This window comes from Erpetoichthys calabaricus, chromosome 7, assembly GCF_900747795.2.
Source record: "Erpetoichthys calabaricus chromosome 7, fErpCal1.3, whole genome shotgun sequence".
NCBI lineage: Eukaryota > Metazoa > Chordata > Cladistia > Polypteriformes > Polypteridae > Erpetoichthys > Erpetoichthys calabaricus.
This window is the reverse complement of record NC_041400.2, coordinates 4,006,298-4,025,776: the sequence shown is the minus strand read 5'-3', so window position 1 is coordinate 4,025,776 and position 19,479 is coordinate 4,006,298. Positions and strand designations below refer to the sequence as shown.

Sequence of the window (19,479 nt, the reverse complement as noted above, 5' to 3'; positions counted from 1 at the left end):
CACATTCCGACTTCAGGAGTTTAAATTACATCTTGATATACAAGAAGCACAAAGAAAGGCCACACAGTAAATTGCTTTCTGTTTCATATGCTTTACAAGCCCGCAGTTCGCTCGCTCTGTCACCGTAAATGCTGTGTGAATACCCACCCTCTGTCAACCAGCCGCCGTTCACTGGATGAATAGATGCAGGCAGCTCATGGTGGACGACTTTCTGTTTTAGAGTTAAAAGTTACAAGGGTCAAAGATTAACAGCAAGAATATTCATTCAAAAACAAAAAATATTTTTAGTATGTTATTATTTTATTTTGGGTGGCACGGTGGCGCAGTGGGTAGCGCTGCTGCCTCACAGTTGGGAGATCTGGGGACCTGGGTTCGCTTCCCGGGTCCTCCCTGTGTGGAGTTTGCATGTTCTCCCCGTGTCTGTGTGGGTTTCCTCCGGGCGCTCCAGTTTCCTCCCACAGTCCAAAGACATGCAGGTTAGGTGGATTGGCGATTCTAAATTGGCCCTAGTGTGTGCATGGTGTGTGGGTGTTTGTGTGTGTCCTGCGGTGGGCTGGCACCGTGCCCGGGATTGGTTCCTGCCTTGTGCCCTGTGTTGGCTGGGATTGGCTCCAGCAGACCCCCGTGACCCTGTGTTCGGATTCAGCGGGTTGGAAAATGGATGGATGGATGGATGGATGGATTAATTTTATTTCAGTTAGTCTTTCCAGCTACTTTAATAGTTTCCTTTAGTTTTAGTTGTTAATTGTTTTACTTCAGTTTATGAAAATGTTTTTTTAATAATAGTTTCAGTTTTCATTAACTATAATAACCTTGATCTGCACAAGTGGCAGCAGTGAGTTTGGGGAACCAATAAATGCCATTTGGGTAGATGCTACCCAAAGGGTCCAGCATCATACCTTTGACTCAGTTATGGTGGGGAGTGATGGAGCAGGATGGATCAGCAACATGTTGGGGAAAAAAAAGTTTTAGTGCAAACCAACAGCAAAACCAGAGAACTGCTTATTGGGCTTCTATGTCCAGCTACTATTCAGGTAGTGGATGTGGAGGTGGTGCACTCCTACAAGTACTTGGGGGTCCACATCGGTGACAGGTTGGACTGGTGTCATAACACAGAGGAAATGCAGAAGAAAGGGCAGAGCTGACTCTTTACTTTGAAGGCTGTGCTCTTTCAATGTGACAACTCTATGCCAGTAAGCCAGGGTGGTGTGCTGGGCCGCTAATATCACTTCAAGGGAGGTTCCCCCCAATCAACAAGCTGATTAAAATGGCAGGTTCAGTGGTGGGCTGCCCTCTGGACCTGCTGGAGGTAGTAATGGAGGAGAGAATGAAGATTAAAAATAAAGGCTGGGTCGTGTCACCACTCCAGTTTATTGTTTTCATGGACAGGATATTAAGACGGTTGTCCATTTGGGGAGCTTCGTCATTGCTTCATGCAGATGATGGTCTCCTCTTTGCCTTCTCTGACTGTGATCTTCACTTGAGCGATTCGCTGCCAAGTGTGAAGTGGCAGGAAATGAGATCAGCAACTCCAAGTCCAAGGTAACGGATCTCTCTTGCAAAATAGTATGTCCATGTGAGGCGTGGACACTGTCCTTGAGTGGAGTAGCTCAATTATCTCAGGATCTTCTTCAAAAGTGATGAAAGAAGAGAATGTGAGAACAACAGGTGACACCATGATACGGTGAGAAGTTCAGCGATTCAGGAAACCCTCAGGGTAGAGTTCCTGCTACTATGGATGTAGATGAGTCAGTTGAGATGTTTTGGGCTTCTATGTCCATCCCTTTAGAATGTCCTTGGCCACCTGAGGAAACTATCCCTCTCAGGTCCAGACCCTGGGATGTTATAATAATTTTTTTTTTAATATTGTGTATCTGAGTACTTTAGGGTCACTACAAAATGACAACATATACTAATCAGTCACGACAGTCAAACCACTGACAGGTGACATGAATAACATGGATTATCGCAAGTGAGCAGTCAGATCCTTAAGGTGGTCTGTTGGAAGCAGCAAAAAAGACAAGTGTGAGGATCTGAGCAACTTTGACGAGGGTCAAATTGTGATGGCTAGATGTTTGAGTCAGAGCATCTCCTAAAACGGCAGGTCTTCTGCGGTGGGTAGTACCAAAAGTGGTCCAAGGAAGGTCAGCCGGCGACCCAGCGACAGGCTCATTAATGTGTGTGGGGAGTGCAGGCTAGCCTGTTTGGTCCGATCCCACAGAACTGCTACTGTAGCACAAACCAGTCGAGGAGTCGGACACAATGTTCGGTACCTGAAGTCAGGGTCTGTGTCGGCAAAAATGTAACGACTCTGACTCCTAATAAATTTAAATTGTAATGAAAAAAAAATATAGCAAGTAAAAATGTCCCAATTCACAAACAATATTCCTAATTAAGTACTTCTCTGATGAAAGAATAAAGCCCAGTGCATAGTTGTGTTACTACTAGTGTGAAGTTCACTGAGCTATTATACAACCTGACATTCACATATTATAATCTGGATTATGGTTCATTACAAAAAGTGTTTTCATTTTATTTCAGATATAATGTGTTTAACAAGTTCATGTGAGTGTAAACAAGTGTAATGATGGAGGTGGAGGTGTGTGCGATGGCCTGATGTGTGTTCAGGGGTTCTTATCTTTTGTTTAAACTGGCCAATACGGTAGAGAGTCGGCTTCCTAGCCAGTAGTTCTGTGGTTAAATGACGTGTATGTTCTCTTCCTTCAATCAACATGGAAAATACATTAGCATATTAAATACAGAGGAGTCGGAGTCATAAGTACCGGAAACTAAGGAGTCAGAGTCGAAGGATTTATCTACCGACTCCACAGCCCTGGCACAAACTACTGAAAAACGTAATGCTGGCCATGAGAGAAATGTGTCAGAAAACATAACACATCGCAGACCGGTCAGAGTGTCCATACTGACCCCACTGTTCACTATCTTTAGCACCTACAAAGGGAATGTGAGCATCAGAATTGCACCATTGGAGAAATGGAAAAAGGTGGCCTGGATTGAGGAATCACGTTTTTTTTCAGATCATGTGGACAACCAGGTGTATGTATAGAGACAGCAGCAGGAGGCACTATGGGAAGAAGGCAAGCAGGCAGAGGCAGCGTGATGCTCTGGGCAACGTTCTGCTGGGAAATTTGGGGTCCTGGCAATCATGTGGATGTTACTTTGACACTTACCACCTACCTAAAGACTTCCGCAAACTACACACAACAGTATTCTCTGATGGCAGTGGCCTCTTTCAGCAGGATAAGGTGCTCAACCCCACTTCAAACTTCATTCAGTAGCGGTTTGAGGAACGTGACAAAGAGTTTAAGGTGCTGACTTGGCCTCTGAATTCCCCAAATCTCAATCTGAAGGAACATCTGTGGGAAATGCTGGGGAAAAAAAAAAAAAGTCTGGTGCATGAAGACCCCAGCTTGCAACTTACAAGACTTGCTGCTAACATCTTGGTGACAAATACCACAGAACAACTCTGGTGGTCTTGTGGAATCCATGATTCAACAAGTCAGTGGGAGACGTACACAATATGAGGCAGGTGCTTAGATAGATAGATAGATAGATAGATAGATAGATAGATAGATAGATAGATAGATAGATAGATAGATAGATAGATAGATAGATAGATAGATAGATAGATAGATAGATATGAAAGGCACTATATAATAGTTTAGATATAGATAGATAGATAAATATGAAAGGCACTATCTATCTATATCTATTATATAGTGCCTTTCATATCTATCTATCTAACTACTATATAGTGCCTTTCATATCTATCTATCTAACTATTATATAGTGCCTTTCATATCTATCTATCTCTATTATATAGTGCCTTTCATATTTATCTGTATAATAGTTAGAGAGAGATAGATAGATAGACAGATAAATATGAAAGGCACTATATAATAGTTAGAGATAGATAGATAGATATGAAAGGCACTATATAATAGTTAGATAGATAGATAGATAGATATGAAAGGCACTATATAATAGTTAGAGATAGATAGATAGATAGATAGATATGAAAGGCACTATATAATAGATACTGTTGCTGATCATTGTATATGTGATGATAATCTGTTTCTTTTATTGGACATTTTAATATTGTTTTGCGGCTGTTCTTGCAACCAATGCTGCCCAGACAGGCTCTGCCCTCTCACAGCCTCAGCTAGTCCATTAATGTTGGCTCTGACGACTGTGGTTATAACACATGAGATTCGACTGACTCGTTATTTGTTAATGATGAGTATGGGTGACCGACGGTGTCCGTTTACTGATGTTATTCACAGACCCTTAAGTGAGCTCAATTAAGGATACAAATTGTTTCCGTAACTTCATCTCGAGAAGTCTCATTATTTCCTCTCGTGTCTGTCAATGATTTGAAGGACTGCATTTTCATCTGACTCATATCATTTCTAGCCGCCATTATTCTCGTCACCCCTTCAAGGCTGTTTACAAAAATGACAGCGACACAAAGATGAATGTCTACAACAAATGTGCTTAGAAATATCAAGCATCCCTAAAGAAATGAAAAACTGTTTCCCCAAGTGTGCCAACAGGAAGATCCCCTCATCCTGTTTATCCCTGCCATATTTATGATTTACTTAACGACGCCAATCCCCTCAGTGCTTGTCATGCCAAAGAATGAGGTGAGGGGGAGGTCAAGTGAGAGCAGACAACAAGCAACCAAAGGAAGGAAAACTTTAGAGATATGAGAAAAGAATTTCAGCCAAATCATTAAACGGGAACAGGGGGGCACTGGTGTTGATAGAAAAGGTACTACGTGACAGATATACACATTGAGCTGACGCCTTTATCCACGGCGACTCGCAAAATTTGGTTACATTTCTTTTTGGTTTTCAGTTGGAGCAGAGGAAGGTGAAGTGGCGCAGTTCTGCTTTGCAGTAAGGAGATTGTGAGTTCGCTTCCCGGGTCCTCCCCGTGTGGAGAGCGCTTTGAGTAGTGAGAAAAGCGCTATATTAATGTAAAGAATTATTATTATTATTATTATTAAGTGACTTGCTTAGTGTCACACAGAGTCAGGAGTGGGATTTGAACCACCAACCTCAGAGTTTGAAATCCAAAGCCTTAACCTCCACACTGCCTAGATAGATAGATAGATAGATAGATAGACAAAAGGCACTATATAATAGAAAGATATCCTTATCAAAATGGTTTTCTGTGATAAAAAAAATGAAACCAAGAGTAGACTCTTCCCCAAAAAGACTAAGTATTAGTTTAGCAGCGGTCTCAAACTCCGGTCCTGGTGGGCCACCGCAGCGGCGGCAGCAGGTTTTCATTCTAACCATCTTCTTAATTAGTGAGCCGTTTCTGCTGCTGATTAACTCGTTTTGCCTTCATTTTAATTGACGTGACTCAGGCCCCTCAGTTGTTTCTTTTTCCTTAACAAGCAGCCAAACAATGAGACACAAAACAAGCCACCACATGACCGGCTAAACTGAAAATAAATATAAAATATATATATCAATATTTATATAGTGCCTTTCAAAGCAAACCTTGTTCCAAAGTGTTTAGTAGGTGTGGTTAAGTGCTTTTCTTTTTCATCATTTATAATTTTTGAGGAATTAAAGTGTCTTGCTTAAAGTGACAGTAAATACAGAGACTGAAACACCTTATTGGTGATGTTATATTGTGCTTTTCAAACTGTACCCCCATTCCAAAGCACTTAATGGGTATTGTTAAATGGTTATTTTATATTTATTTATTTTTTTTTTTTTTTTTAAAGTGTCTTGCTTCGAACTGGCAGATAAAGACCTATTGCTGATGTTATATAGCGCCTTTCAAAGTAAAACCCCATTCCAAAGTGCCTCATGGGTATTTCCATTTTCCATTGATTGTACATTTTTGTAAATCAGCTGTTTCACTTTGGGTAACAGTGAGAGTTAGAGACAGGATTGGGTGACTTTATATAGCTCCTTTCAGAGTGACCCCCCATTCCACATTGTTTAATGCTTAAACTGTTGTTCTTTCTTCAATTTTAAAAATTAAAATGTTTTGCTTAAGGTGACAGTGTCATTTAAATACAGAGACTGAATCTCCTTATTTAAAATTGTATATAGCGCCTTTAAAAATTATCCCCTTTCCAAAGTGTTAAGGGGTATGGCTGAACTGTTCATTTTTTTCCCTTTATAATTTTTTTAGGGGAATTAAAGTGTAGGACAGAATGGTGAAGCAGTGGGTAGCGCTGCTGCCTTGCATTTAGGAGATCCGGGTTAGCTTTCCGGGTCCTCCCTGCGTGGTGTTTGCATGTTCTCCCCGTGTCTGCGTGGGTTTCCTCCCACAGTCCAAAGACAAGCAGGTTAGGTGCATTGGCAATCCTAAATTGTGCTTGGTGTGTGTGCCCTGCGGTGGGCTGGCGCCCTGCCCAGGGTTTGTTTCCTGCCTTGCGCCCTGTGTTGGCTGGGATTGGCTCCAGCAGACCCCCGTGACCCTGTAGTTAGGCTATAGTGGGTTGGATAATGGATGGATGGATGGATGGAATTTAAAGTGTTGTGTTTACAGTGACGGTGTCATTTCAATACAAATACAGACTCTCCTTTATCAATTATGTTGTCTGTTAGGCTTTTTCTCTGAATTTAGTGTCTTAATCTTCCTTATTTATTTATCTGGTTTGTACAATGCTATATACTGTATACCCTGCTGTTCTATCTTAACCTCTGAAGTGCCTTGAGCATGGGAAAGGCGCTATATAATGTATTATTAATGGTGATTCTAGATCAGGGGTCGCCAGATCCGGTCCTGGAGGACCACCGTGGCTGCAGGTTTTCATTCTAACCCTTTTTTTTTTAATGAGTGCCCTGCTGCTAATTAACTTCTTGTGAATTCATTTTAATTGAATTGCTTTCTCAAGATTTGTTCCTCTGAATTTCTTCATTTCTTCCCTTCAATGGCACCCAAACAGAAATGAAATGTGAAGTGAGGGAGCCAACAGAAGACCAACTAAGTCAGGGCTTCAAACTCCAACCAGTTGCTTAATGAGGTGCAAATTCTTGTCGTTAATTAAACTTGTTCTTTAATTTTCTGGCTTGTTGCTGCTCTGGTGGTGCAATAGCAGACATTTCAGAAAATATTGATTTTCTCTTTCCTAAGAGCACCGTTAATGTTTTAGGGACCTGAGCAGATCAGCATTCCTGAGACCCTCATCTTTCTTTATTTTCAGATATTGTGTGATGGTCACAGTTTGCTGCTCATGTTTTGGCTCATTTTGTATGTCTTTATTGTTTGGCTGTTAATTTTAGACAAAGAAACAATTAAGGGCTCGGAGTCTTCAAGAGCAAGTCAATTGAAATTAGTTGAAAAGAAGTTAATTAGGAGCAAAAACAGGGCACTCATTAAGAAAAAGGTTAGAATGAAAATCTTCAGCCACGGTGGTCCTCCAGGATCGGACTTGGCGACGCCTGTTCTATATAGTGCCTTTCAAGGCAAGCCTCATCTCAATGTGCTTAATGTGTGCAGCCCCATTACTTTCCTAATTTCTATCATTTTCGTATGTGAGTGTGAGATACACAGTCATGTGTACAGAGATTGCATCTGCTAATTGATCGTTTTATATAAATGACCCTCATCCCAAAGCAAAATCGGTGGATGCAGTTTTTCCAGCTGTGACACGAGTCCCAGTTTTTAGACAAGTCATCTTTATTTTTTGACTGAAGTTTTTCTGTCCGATTTCCATTAAACTGTGATGTTTCTCAAATGCAGGGTATGGTGGCCCCCTGAAGGATGTACCGTCAGAGAAGTTCAACACCACAGCCATTCCAAAATCCTACCACTCACCATGGGAGCAAGAAATCATTAATGATCCTGACCTGCAAGGCACCTTGAACCCAAAAATGCCCATACCTGAGCCAAAGCCAGAAGGACCCGATTACAAAAATTTTAACAGGTAAAAAAAAAAAAAAAAAAACTGCAAGAAGTGACAGCAGAGCCAAAGGAGGTAAGAGAAGGTGAAATTAGGCAGCGGCCATTTGATCGAGATGTCTGGAAAGCCCCGTGTCCAAAAGCCTGGGCTTGAACCCCCTCACACTCTTTTGTGGTTTGCATGTGGACCCCTGTGCCTGCAAAGTGCCTTTTTTATTTTTGGTTTAAATTTCCACATCCTAAAAACTTGAATATCAGGGCACCTGGTGATTTTAAACTTCCACTCATGAGGGCTCCGACGTCATGTCCAGATTTGGTTTCCTACATTACACCAAAAGTTCCTGGGATAGGCGACATCTCCCTGTGGCCACGAAATTCATCACCTTAATAAGCTCGATATTACAATGCAGTAGGCAAACTGCGAAACAGCACAGTAGACCTCGATGTCACCTGAAGTGCTTGTGGATGTCCAGTATACAATGGGGGGGTTGGGGGGAGTCTTTGTGACTCTTGTGAGAAGGGCTGCTGAAATGCAGTCAGCCCTTCAGCTAAGATATGTGAAAAAGTAGCTGCACCCCATGACATGTTTTCTTTTTTATGTGGACATATCAAGATTTGATCTTCGTTTAAGCAGTGTCTATAAATAAAGGAGATAATAACAATAATATAACAAACGTCAGGCCGCATTTATGTTTTGAGGTCCAAGTATATGATCCCCTGCTGAATGTGTAAGTTTGCTCACTTACAGAGAAATGAACAGTCTCGAATTGTTATAGTAGTTTCATTTTAACGGAGAGAGACAGAATATCAAGCAAAAATCCATTAAAAAACACATGACGTAAATGTTATAAATTGATTTGCGTGTCATTGAGAGAAATAAGGATTTGATTCCCCACAACCCAGTCAGAAATCAGGCTCCCACAGATTGACGATTACCATCAATCAATCAATCAGAGATACTCCTGATCTCAACTCGTGATGTGTATAAAGCCCACCTGTCCACAGGGTCAATGTCTTGCATTCCAACCTCTCCGCCACCACCACGGGCAAAGGACATTAGGGACAAGGAATGGGCTACAAGACCACCGGCAAGGAGCTTGGTGAGAAGGTGACAACAGGATTGGGACTCCAGCCACCGTAAAAAAACCCAACAGTGTTCCAGTGTAGTGCTGACGTGTCACTGATCCAGGTGGTCCGTCATGTGGTGGGTGCGACAACAAGCCATCAGCTTTAAAATGTTTGTCTAAATATATTAAAGCATAGACAATGGGAGTTTTTATTACAGACCCCACAAGTTAAACTATAAATTATTCCTTTGTCCCTCTGACTACAGACTGGTCCCAGTTTCTTTTGTATTTTTTATATTTTTATTGATTTTAATTAGAAACATTCCATACAATCAAGACAAATGGAACAAATCAAACCCAAAACAAAATCTCACCTGAAGAAGGGGCCTAAGTTGCCTTGAAAGCTCACATATTGTAATCTTTCTAGTTAGCTAATAAAAGGGGTCATTCTGCTTGACTTCTCACCACATCCATAATGGCTGACACGGCGCAACACCCCAGTACTACAAACCCACCCAAGAGAAAGAGAGAAGAGGAGCCATCAACCGCAGTGACTCTATACAATGGAGGAAATAAGCAGTTGATCCCCTGCTGAATGTGTACGTTTGCTCTCTTACAGAGAAATGAACAGTTGCAAATTGTTATAGTAGTTTCATTTTAATGGAGAAAGACAGAACATCAACCGAAAATCAAGAAAAAGACACATGACGTAAAAGTTATAAATTAATTTGTGTGTCATTGAGAGAAATAAGGATTTGATCCCCTACAGCCCAGCCAGAATTCGGGCTCCTCAGACTGGTGATTACAATCAAAATCAATCAATCAATCACAGATACTCCTGATCTCAACTCGTGATGTGTATAAAGCCCACCTGTCCACAGAGTCCATTTCTTCCATTCCAACCTCTCCACCATCACCTCGGGCAAAGGACATCAGGGATAAGACCTGCACAAGGCTAGAGTGGGCTACAAGACCACCAGCAAGAAGCTTGGCGAGAAGGTGGCAACTGTTGGTGTGATTATTCAGAAATGGAAGATAAATATAAAATGACCATCAATCGCCTTCGGTCTGGAGCTCCATGCAAGATCTTGCCTCATGGCATGAGCAGAAAAACAGCCCAAAAGTGTAATGTCTTCACCTCCGCGCTCGACCGTGGAGATGCTGTTCTTTGGCATTTCTCTCCAAACACGCCGGGTCGAGTTCACGCCAAAGAGCTCAATTTTGGTGTCATCTGACCATGGCACTTTCTCCCAAGCCTCCCATGAATCATTGAGATGTCCACAGGCAAACTTAAGACGGGCCTGTAACAGTACAAGTGCCTTCTTGAGCAGGGGGACCTTGCGGGCATGGTAAGGTTTCACTCTATTATGGTGTAGTGTGTTACCAATGGTGTTATAAATTAACTTACATGTCATTGAATGAAATAAGGATTTGATCCCCTACAACCCAGCCAGAATTCTGGCTCCCACAGACTGGCGATTACAATCAATCAATCAATCAATCAATCCATTCCAGATTCTCCCGATCTCAACTCGTGATGTGTATAAAGTCAATCAATTTCTTTCATTCCAACCTCACCACCACCACCGCGAGGAAAGGACGTCAGGGACAAGACCTGCACAAGGCTGGAATGAGCCATCAGCAAGAAGCTTGGTGACAAGGTGACAACTGTTGGTGTGATTATTCAGAAATGGAAGAAATATAAAAATGTCCATCAGTCACCCGTGTCTTGCAGCACCCACAAGGCCCCCACTGCCCAAGAAGTCACCGGCCCATCTTAAGTTTGCCAGTGAACATCCCAGGCTGTTCCTGTGCCTTCATGAGAGGGGGGGGGGGGGGGGGGGACCAACATTGCGGGTGCTGCAACATTTCACTCCATTACGGCGTAGTGAGTTACTGATGGTGTTCTTGGCAATTGTGGTGGTCCCAACTGCCTTCAGATCATTAACAAGCTCCTCCCGGGTAGGTTTGGGTTGATCCAACACCTTTCTCATCATCATCCTCACCCCAGGAGGCAAAAATCTTGCATGGAGCTCCAGACCGAGGGCGATTGACGGTGTTGTGATGTGAGATTTTGCATAGAAGTTGATAAATATTTTGTATGTCTTTACTTGTAACTTAGGCAGTGCAATGTAATATTAGTGTTACATTAGTGAGAAGCATTCATGTTTACAACCCCCCCCCCCCCCTTTCAGGAATGGGTCTCTTTGAATTTTATGACAGAGTTGGAGGGGAAGTGTCTTAAACAAGTTTGGCTAATGTTTCTCTGAAGTCTCTCAGTCAACCCCCATAGGATAGTCAAGCTGCCTAACTGGCAAACTTTAGCTCAACAAATGGTTTTGGGGACAGGTGTGACGCTGTTCTATTCCCCCATTGGTCTGAAGTATGGCTGTTTGGAATTGGCTTGGATCAGAAGCCTTTATGTACCATGACGTCCTATTGGCTCTAGGGGTTGGACAGAGAATCTATAAATTTGCTCACTCCCTCACTCTCTCCCTCTGTTACCAAACTGCTGAATGACCATCACACACCATGAACTGAAAAGGACAACACAATGAAGAACACAGTTCGGCAGCCATATTGAGACAGGCAACGTGGCCTGTTATGAAGAAAGCTGAGCACCAATGATTCCTTAACTAGAGACATTTTTAAGTAACTAACAAGTCTGTTTGCCGCCTGAACTACACATCAACATTTAATCAGGTTGTACGGTTGCCAATATTTAAATGTACTTTGCATATTGTTATTAATTTATGAATATTATCAATAATACATTATTTAAATTGTAACTTAACTCCTGCTTGTCTTTTACTACACCTAACTGATTGAGGTTATAAATTTATAAGGGAAGGTGGGTAGAAGTTTTCTCATATTTCTCTTTTGGTTCGTCCTGCTTCCACTTCAAAACCGGTCCCACCCACACGCAGCTGACACGGCATTTCTCGATTCATATTCGTCCTCTTCCATGTCATGCACTATATTGGCCTGCTGAGCGTAATCCATCCAACAAGTACTCGAGGTACTGCCACAATGGTAAAGTAGCTTTACCACCTTTGCGGGAGCCACCTGTGTCTTTACAACAGCTTCTTATACGGCAAACGTCAGAAGCTAAAAATGATTCTGAACACATTCGAGAATACAACTCTTCTCTAGCGTTTGCTTCCATGGGTGCACAGATAACTCAACCTCCTGGCCACGGACCATACTGTTTTAAAATACACGGGCAAATTTATCACCAAATCTCTCCACTATACGCTAACACTTCTACCTCTCTAGGATATGGACAGTTGTAGTTTTTGACACAGTGCAAGCTACTGAAGTACGCTTACAAAATAAAGCAAACTGCATGCAGCGAAAATTTAATTCTCCAGCTAGATTCCATGTTCAGAACCATCAACCCCTTCGCTAAATCATACAAACACATGCATGAAATCGCTCAGTCCAATCCAACAGCATCTGTACAAATGGTTTTCCAGGAAAACCCTAGGCAGGATTTACGACGATACAGTGCCCCGACATGTCACACCGATGTCGCAGCAATTTTCGTCGGAGAAGATGGCGAACCGCCTGCCAAAAGGGACATTTGCATCTATCCCATAGGCAACTCGTGTAAACAGATTTCCACGCTCAATATGAATTGCGATCCTATGGTTTGCCCACTTTTATTCCCTTACGGAGACAATGGCTGGCACACAGATTTACAACATGTTCCCGATAAAAGAACCGCCAAGCGAATAAGGCTTACTCAATGCCAATTTTACGCATACAGATTAGCAATGAGGAATACATTTAGTATTTTGCACTCCAGCGGCAAACTATTCTAACAGTACGTTGTAGATGCGTATGTTAAAACAGAGGGGGCGCGCGTCTCAACTATTTCAGATTACATCAACAAGATCTGCGTGTGGAACTATACAAAAGGACTATCAGACACACTGCAAACAAACACTGAAAATAACGTATGTGTAGGCAAAATGATCATATTACCGTCCTCACTTCCAGGAAACCCAAGATACATGCAACAAAACTATCAGGATACCATGGCCATAGTACGTAAATTCGGAAAGCCCGATTTATTTATCACTTTCACATGTAATCCTGCTTGGCCGAAGTTCTACATGCACACTGCGTCTTTCAAGAAGTATTTAGTTCTTCTTGATTTCTGAATTCCTTTCTCACCGTTTTCCATTCCTGTTCTTACACCGGGTGTCGGCTAGTATACTATAATACCTTATAAACAGTGGTAAGTCTGAGATTTGAGGCATTCTGACAAAGGCTACACATTAATAATACAAAAGGGGAAACTAGAGTACCCCTCCTTTAACTGTCACCTTATCGTGGTGGAGGGGTTTGCGTGTCCCAATGATCCTAGGAGCTCTGTTGTCCGGGGCTTTATGCCCCTGGTAGGGCCACCCAAGGCAAACTGGTCCTAGGTGAGGGATGAGACAAAGAGCGGTTAAACAAACCTCCTATGAAGAAAAACAATTTTGGACGGCGTTTTCCCTCCCCCGGACGCGGGTCACCGGGGCCCCACTCTGGAGCCAGGCCTGGAGGTGGGGCTCGATGGCGAGCGCCTGGTGGCCGGGCCTGCACCCATGGGGCTCGGCCGGGCACAGCCCGAAGAGGCAACGTGGGTCCCCCTTCCCATGGGCTCACCACCTATGGGAGGGGCCAAGGAGGTCGGGTGCAGTGTGAGTTGGGTGGTGGCCGAAGGTGGGGACCTTGGCGGTCCGATCCTCGGCTACAGAAACTGGCTCTTGGGACGTGGAATGTCACCTCTCTGAAGGGGAAGGAGCCTGAGCTAGTGCGCGAAGTTGAGAGGTTCCGGCTAGATATAGTCGGACTCACCTCGACGCACAGCTTGGACTCTGGAACCAATCTCCTTGAGAGGGGCTGGACTCTCTACCACTCTGGAGTTGCCCCCGGTGAGAGGCGCTGAGCAGGTGTGGGTATACTTATTGCCCCCCAACTTGGAGCCTGTACATTGGGGTTTACCCCGGTGGACGAGAGGGTAGCCTCCCTTCGCCTTCGGGTGGGGGGACGGGTCCTAACTGTTGTTTGTGCGTATGCACCGAACAGCATGTCGGAGTACCCACCCTTTTTGGAGTCCCTGGAGGGGGTGCTAGAGGGCATACCTTCTGGGGACTCCCTCGTTCTGCTGGGAGACTTCAATGCTCACGTGGGCAATGACAGTGAGACCTGGAAGGGCGTGATTGGGAGGAATGGCCCCCCCCGATCTGAACCCGAGCGGTGTTTTGTTATTGGACTTCTGTGCTCGTCACAGATTGTCCATAACGAACACCATGTTCAAGCATAGGGGTGTTCATATGTGCACTTGGCACCAGGACACCCTAGGCCTCAGTTCGATGATCGACTTTGTGGTCGTGTCGTCCGACTTGCGGCCACGTGTCTTGGACACTCGGGTGAAGAGAGGGGCAGAGCTGTCAACTGATCACCACCTGGTGGTGAGTTGGCTTCGATGGTGGGGGAGGATGCCGGTCAGGCGTGGTAGGCCCAAACGTGTTGTGAGGGTCTGCTGGGAACGTCTGGCAGAGCCCCCTGTCAGAAGTAGCTTCAACTCCCACCTCCGGCAGAACTTTGACCACATCCCGAGGGAGGTGGGGGACATTGAGTCCGAATGGGCCATGTTCCGTGCCTCTATTGTTGAGGCAGCTGACCGGAGCTGTGGCCGTAAGGTGGTCGGTGCCTGTCGTGGCGGCAATCCCCGAACCCATTGGTGGACACCGGCGGTGAAGGATGCCGTCAAGCTGAAGAAGGAGTCCTACAGGACCCTTTTGTCCTGTGGGACCCCGGAGGCAGCTGATAGGTACCGGCAGGCCAAGCGGAATGCGGCTTTGGTGGTTGCTGAGGCAAAAACTCGGGCGTGGGAGGAGTTTGGGGAGGCCATGGAGAACGACTTTCGGACGGCTTCGAGGAGATTCTGGTCCACCATCCGGCGTCTCAGGAAGGGGAAGCAGTGCAGTGTCAACACTGTATATGGTGGGGATGGTGCGCTGCTGACCTCGACTCGGGACGTTGTGGGTCGGTGGGGGGAATACTTCGAAGACCTCCTCAATCCCATTAACATGCCTTCCAATGAGGAAGCAGAGCCTGGGGACTCAGAGGTGGGCTCCCCCATCTCTGGGACTGAGGTCACCGAGGTGGTCAAAAAACTCCTTGGTGGCAGGGCCCCGGGGGTGGATGAGATACGCCCGGAGTTCCTCAAGGCTCTGGATGTTGTAGGACTGTCTTGGCTGACACGCCTCTGCAACATCGCATGGACATCAGGGACAGTGCCTCTGGATTGGCAGACCGGGGTGGTGGTCCCCCTCTTTAAGAAGGGGGATCGGAGGGTGTGTTCCAACTACAGAGGGATCACACTCCTCAGCCTCCCTGGAAAAGTCTATTCAGGGGTCCTGGAGAGAAGGGTCCGTCGGATAGTCGAGCCTCGGATTCAGAAGGAACAGTGTGGTTTTCGTCCTGGTCGCGGAACAGTGGACCAGCTCTATACCCTTAGCAGGGTCCTGGAGGGTGCATGGGAGTTTGCCCAACCAGTCTACATGTGTTTTGTGGACTTGGAAAAGGCATTCGACCGTGTCCCTCGGGGAATCCTGTGGGGGGTACTCCAAGAGTATGGGGTACCGGCCCCCCTGATAAGGGCTGTTCAGTCCCTGTACGATCGGTGCCAGAGCTTGGTCCGCATTGCCGGCAGTAAGTCGAACCCATTTCCAGTGAGAGTTGGACTCCGCCAGGGCTGCCCTTTGTCACCGATTCTGTTCATAACTTTTATGGACAGAATTTCTAGGCGCAGCCAGGGCGTTGAGAGGGTCCGGTTTGGTGGGCTCAGGATTGGGTCACTGCTTTTTGCAGATGATGTTGTCCTGTTTGCTTCATCAGGCCGTGATCTTCAGCTCTCTCTGGATCGGTTCGCAGCCGAGTGTGAAGCGGCTGGGATGAGAATCAGCACCTCCAAATCCGAGACCATGGTCCTCAGCCGGAAAAGGGTGGAGTGCCCTCTCAGGGTTGGTAGCGAGATCCTGCCCCAAGTGGAGGAGTTCAAGTATCTCGGGGTCTTGTTCACGAGTGAGGGAAGAATGGAGCGTGAGATCGACAGGCGGATCGGTGCGGCATCCGCAGTAATGCGGGCGCTGCATCGGTCTGTCGTGGTGAAAAAGGAGCTGAGCCGCAAGGCGAAGCTCTCAATTTACCAGTCGATCTATGTTCCTACCCTCACCTATGGTCATGAGCTATGGGTAGTGACCGAAAGAACGAGATCGCGAATACAAGCGGCTGAAATGAGTTTCCTCCGCAGGGTGTCTGGGCTTTCCCTTAAAGATAAGGTGAGAAGCTCAGTCATCCGGGAGGGGCTCAGAGTAGAGCCGCTGCTCCTCCGCATCGAGAGGAGTCAGATGAGGTGGCTCCGGCATCTGATCAGGATGCCTCCTGGACGCCTCCCTGGTGAGGTGTTCCGGGCACGTCTAACCGGGAGGAGGCCCCGGGGAAGACCCAGGACACGCTGGAGGGACTATGTCTCTCGACTGGCCTGGGAACGCCTTGGGATTCTCCCGGAAGAGCTAGAAGAAGTGGCCGGGGAGAGGGAAGTCTGGGCATCTCTGCTCAAGCTGCTGCCCCCGCGACCCGACCTCGGATAAGCGGGAGACAATGGATGGATGGATGGATGGGAAACTAGAGTAAAATATTGCTCTACCAAGACAAAACTGACGGTAATTTTATATTTCTTCCATTTTCCGAATAATCGCACCAACAGCTGTCACCTTCTCACCAAGCTTCTTGCTGATGGCCCATTCCAGGTCTTGTCCCCGACAGCTCTTTGGTGATGCCCGTGGTGGTGGAGAGGTTGGAATGGAAGAGATTCTGTGGACAGGTGTGCTTTATACACATCACAAGTTGAGATCAAGCCGCTGTGAGCCTGAAACAGACTCGTGTCTCAGATAGACGGCCGAGGCCCTGTTGACCCAGATAGCCCAACCTTTGGCGTCAGGTTAATAACTTGGACTTGAAGAGAATTTGCTTCATCCAAATCAGACCCTAAAGGGAGATCCCAACTAAAACCCCACAGATCTGGCAGGATTTGAATTTCATTGAAGCATCTTTCCTGTGTCTGATCCTCCTCGCTAGACGAGTCTCGTGAGCTACGCCAAGCAGACAAAAAAAAAGCCTTTGGCTTACAAAAGTAATAAGTCTACTAATTTAGTGCCTTGTGAGAAATGAAAGTTACAATAATAGATGAAGAAACACGACGACTGAGTGCCTCAGCAGGCTGCTCAAATAGTCTGAGTGGTAATGTTGGGGAGTCTTTGGAAAATTCTGGACTCTCGCGAGAAGGGCTGCTGAAATGCAGTCAGCCCTTCAGCTAAGATATGTGAAAAAGTAGCTGCACCCCATGACATGTTTCCTTTTTTAAACATATGTGGACATATCAAGATTTGATCTTTGTTTAAGCAGTGTCTATAAATAAAGGAGACAATAACAACAATATAACAAACGTCAGGCCACATTTATGTTTTGAGGTCCACTGTATATTTGAAAATGAAGAGAAATGTAAATTTCATATGTGGAAAAATGAAGTGCACCCTTCTATTACTCACTTCCTCAAAAACGAACAAAACAAAATACATGACAAAAAATAAAATATGGTACATCTTGCCTGAAGAAGGGGCCTGAGATGCCTCGAAAGATGGCATATTGTAATCTTTTTAGTTAGCCAATAAAAGGTGTCATTTTGCTTGGCTTTTCTCTGTATCTCATGTAGATAGATAGGATATTGCATAATAGATACAGCATACATGAAAGGCACGATCTCTCATATATAAACGTCTACGAATGGAAGCGTGTGTGTCTGTCTGTCTGGCCCAGAAGTGCGAGGCTACAGCATGAAACTCTGTCACCAATGTGAAACCGCCAAGAAAGAAGAAAGTTGCGTAGCCGCTAATACACAAGTGAGGCGAGCACGTCGGCAAAACGACACCACTGATGAAAGAGAAACTCACTCCGCAGCTAATGTGCAAGCAAGGCGAGCACATCGGCAAAACAAAACCTGTGAGGATGAAAACTCTTAGCCGCTAATGCACAAGTGAGGCAAGCACGTCTGCAAAATGAAACTGCAGAAGAGAGAGAAACTTGCTTAGCCACTGATAGACAACGGAGGTGAGCACGTCAGCAAAACGACACCGCTGACGAAAGAGAAACTCACTCTACAGCTAATGCGCTAGCGAGGCAAGCACATCGGCAAAACGAAACCTGCGAGGAGGAAAACTCGCTTAGCCACTAATGCACAACCGATGCGATTGATTGATTGAAGTGCAAGAATCCATGGTTTCTAGGAGCCCAGGCTTTTTACATCACGGGCTTACACAGCTATTAAATAGCATAATATAACACAATCAAACTTGTACATCTTATTAAACCACTGGAGAACCAGAGTACCCAGAGGGACACTCCACACAGGCAACAACCAGGCACAGGGCTTGAACCTTGAACCTGATCACTCTGCTACCCCACAGAACACAGATAAGAGAGTCGCTATATGAAGACATACACTATTGTTTGTTTCTAGTATCACCGTCCATCCCATCTGTGTTCTTTGTTTTCTCTCTAGGGTTGCCACTCCATTTGGTGGATTTGATAAAGCTTCCAAGCTCATCACTTTCAAGCTGCCAGAGCTGGACCTGAATCCTGCTAATTCCATCCCTAACATCCCTGAATTCCGCAACCCAGTGGCTAAGCGCCCCACTTTCAACAGGACAGCCCAGGGTTGGAATATAGACGGCAGCCCTGTTCTTATCCCAAGCGTGTCCGTCAGCCTTCCCGTTCCAGAATCCGAGGACCTTTGAATGTTTCATTTGAGAAGACGACAAGGTGAAGTTTATCGATGATGATGTTACGCAGGCTGCCTTTCCAGCAGTGTTTCCCCCACCCCAGGATGTGTCTGGGCTGTAAAGACATTCATCCAACAACAAAATAAAAAAAAATTACACCAGATTGTTAGAGTTGCTAGACATGCATGGAAGTCGACCCTCAACCCTGATGAAACATCGCATTACTTACCTTTCTAAGGCTCAAAGTGCTTGAAGATGTGTTTTATTTATGTACCACCTTCCCATGATCACAGTGAAGGATACATTTATATAGTGCCTTTCCCATGATAAAATAATATATTTATATCACATTTCCCATGCTCAGAGTGATTGATGAGAATAAAGTTTATTTATATAGTGCCTTTCCAATGCTTCAAGTGCTTCATCATTTCATCTCATCTTCCCATCCACATTTCCTGGCGAGGGTTGCAGTGTGCTTAAAGACATGTATTACAGTATATTATGTGGCACCTTTCAATGGCTCAAAGTGCTTGACAAGAATAACTTCTATTTAGATAGCGTCTTTCCCAAGCTCAAAGTGACATTTTATTTATGTATCACACTTCCCATCCTCAGAGTGACTGATGAGGACATATTACATTTATAGGGCACCTATTTCCATGCTCAAGGTGGTTAACAAT

The 19,479-nt window shown here is 45.0% G+C and overlaps 1 protein-coding gene across 1 annotated transcript in view; it reads left to right on the top strand.

Annotated features, from left to right (window-relative positions):
- myoz2b (myozenin 2b) overlaps positions 1 to 19,203 on the top strand; it is a 49,225-nt gene extending 30,022 nt beyond the window's left edge. The window contains exons 5-6 of the mRNA XM_028805068.2: positions 7,735 to 7,918; positions 18,580 to 19,203. Coding sequence (XP_028660901.1) covers positions 7,735 to 7,918; positions 18,580 to 18,814 — 419 coding nt within the window. The 3' untranslated portion in view covers positions 18,815 to 19,203. The remainder of the gene's footprint in view (positions 1 to 7,734; positions 7,919 to 18,579) is intronic.
- The last annotated feature ends 276 nt before the right edge of the window (positions 19,204 to 19,479 follow it).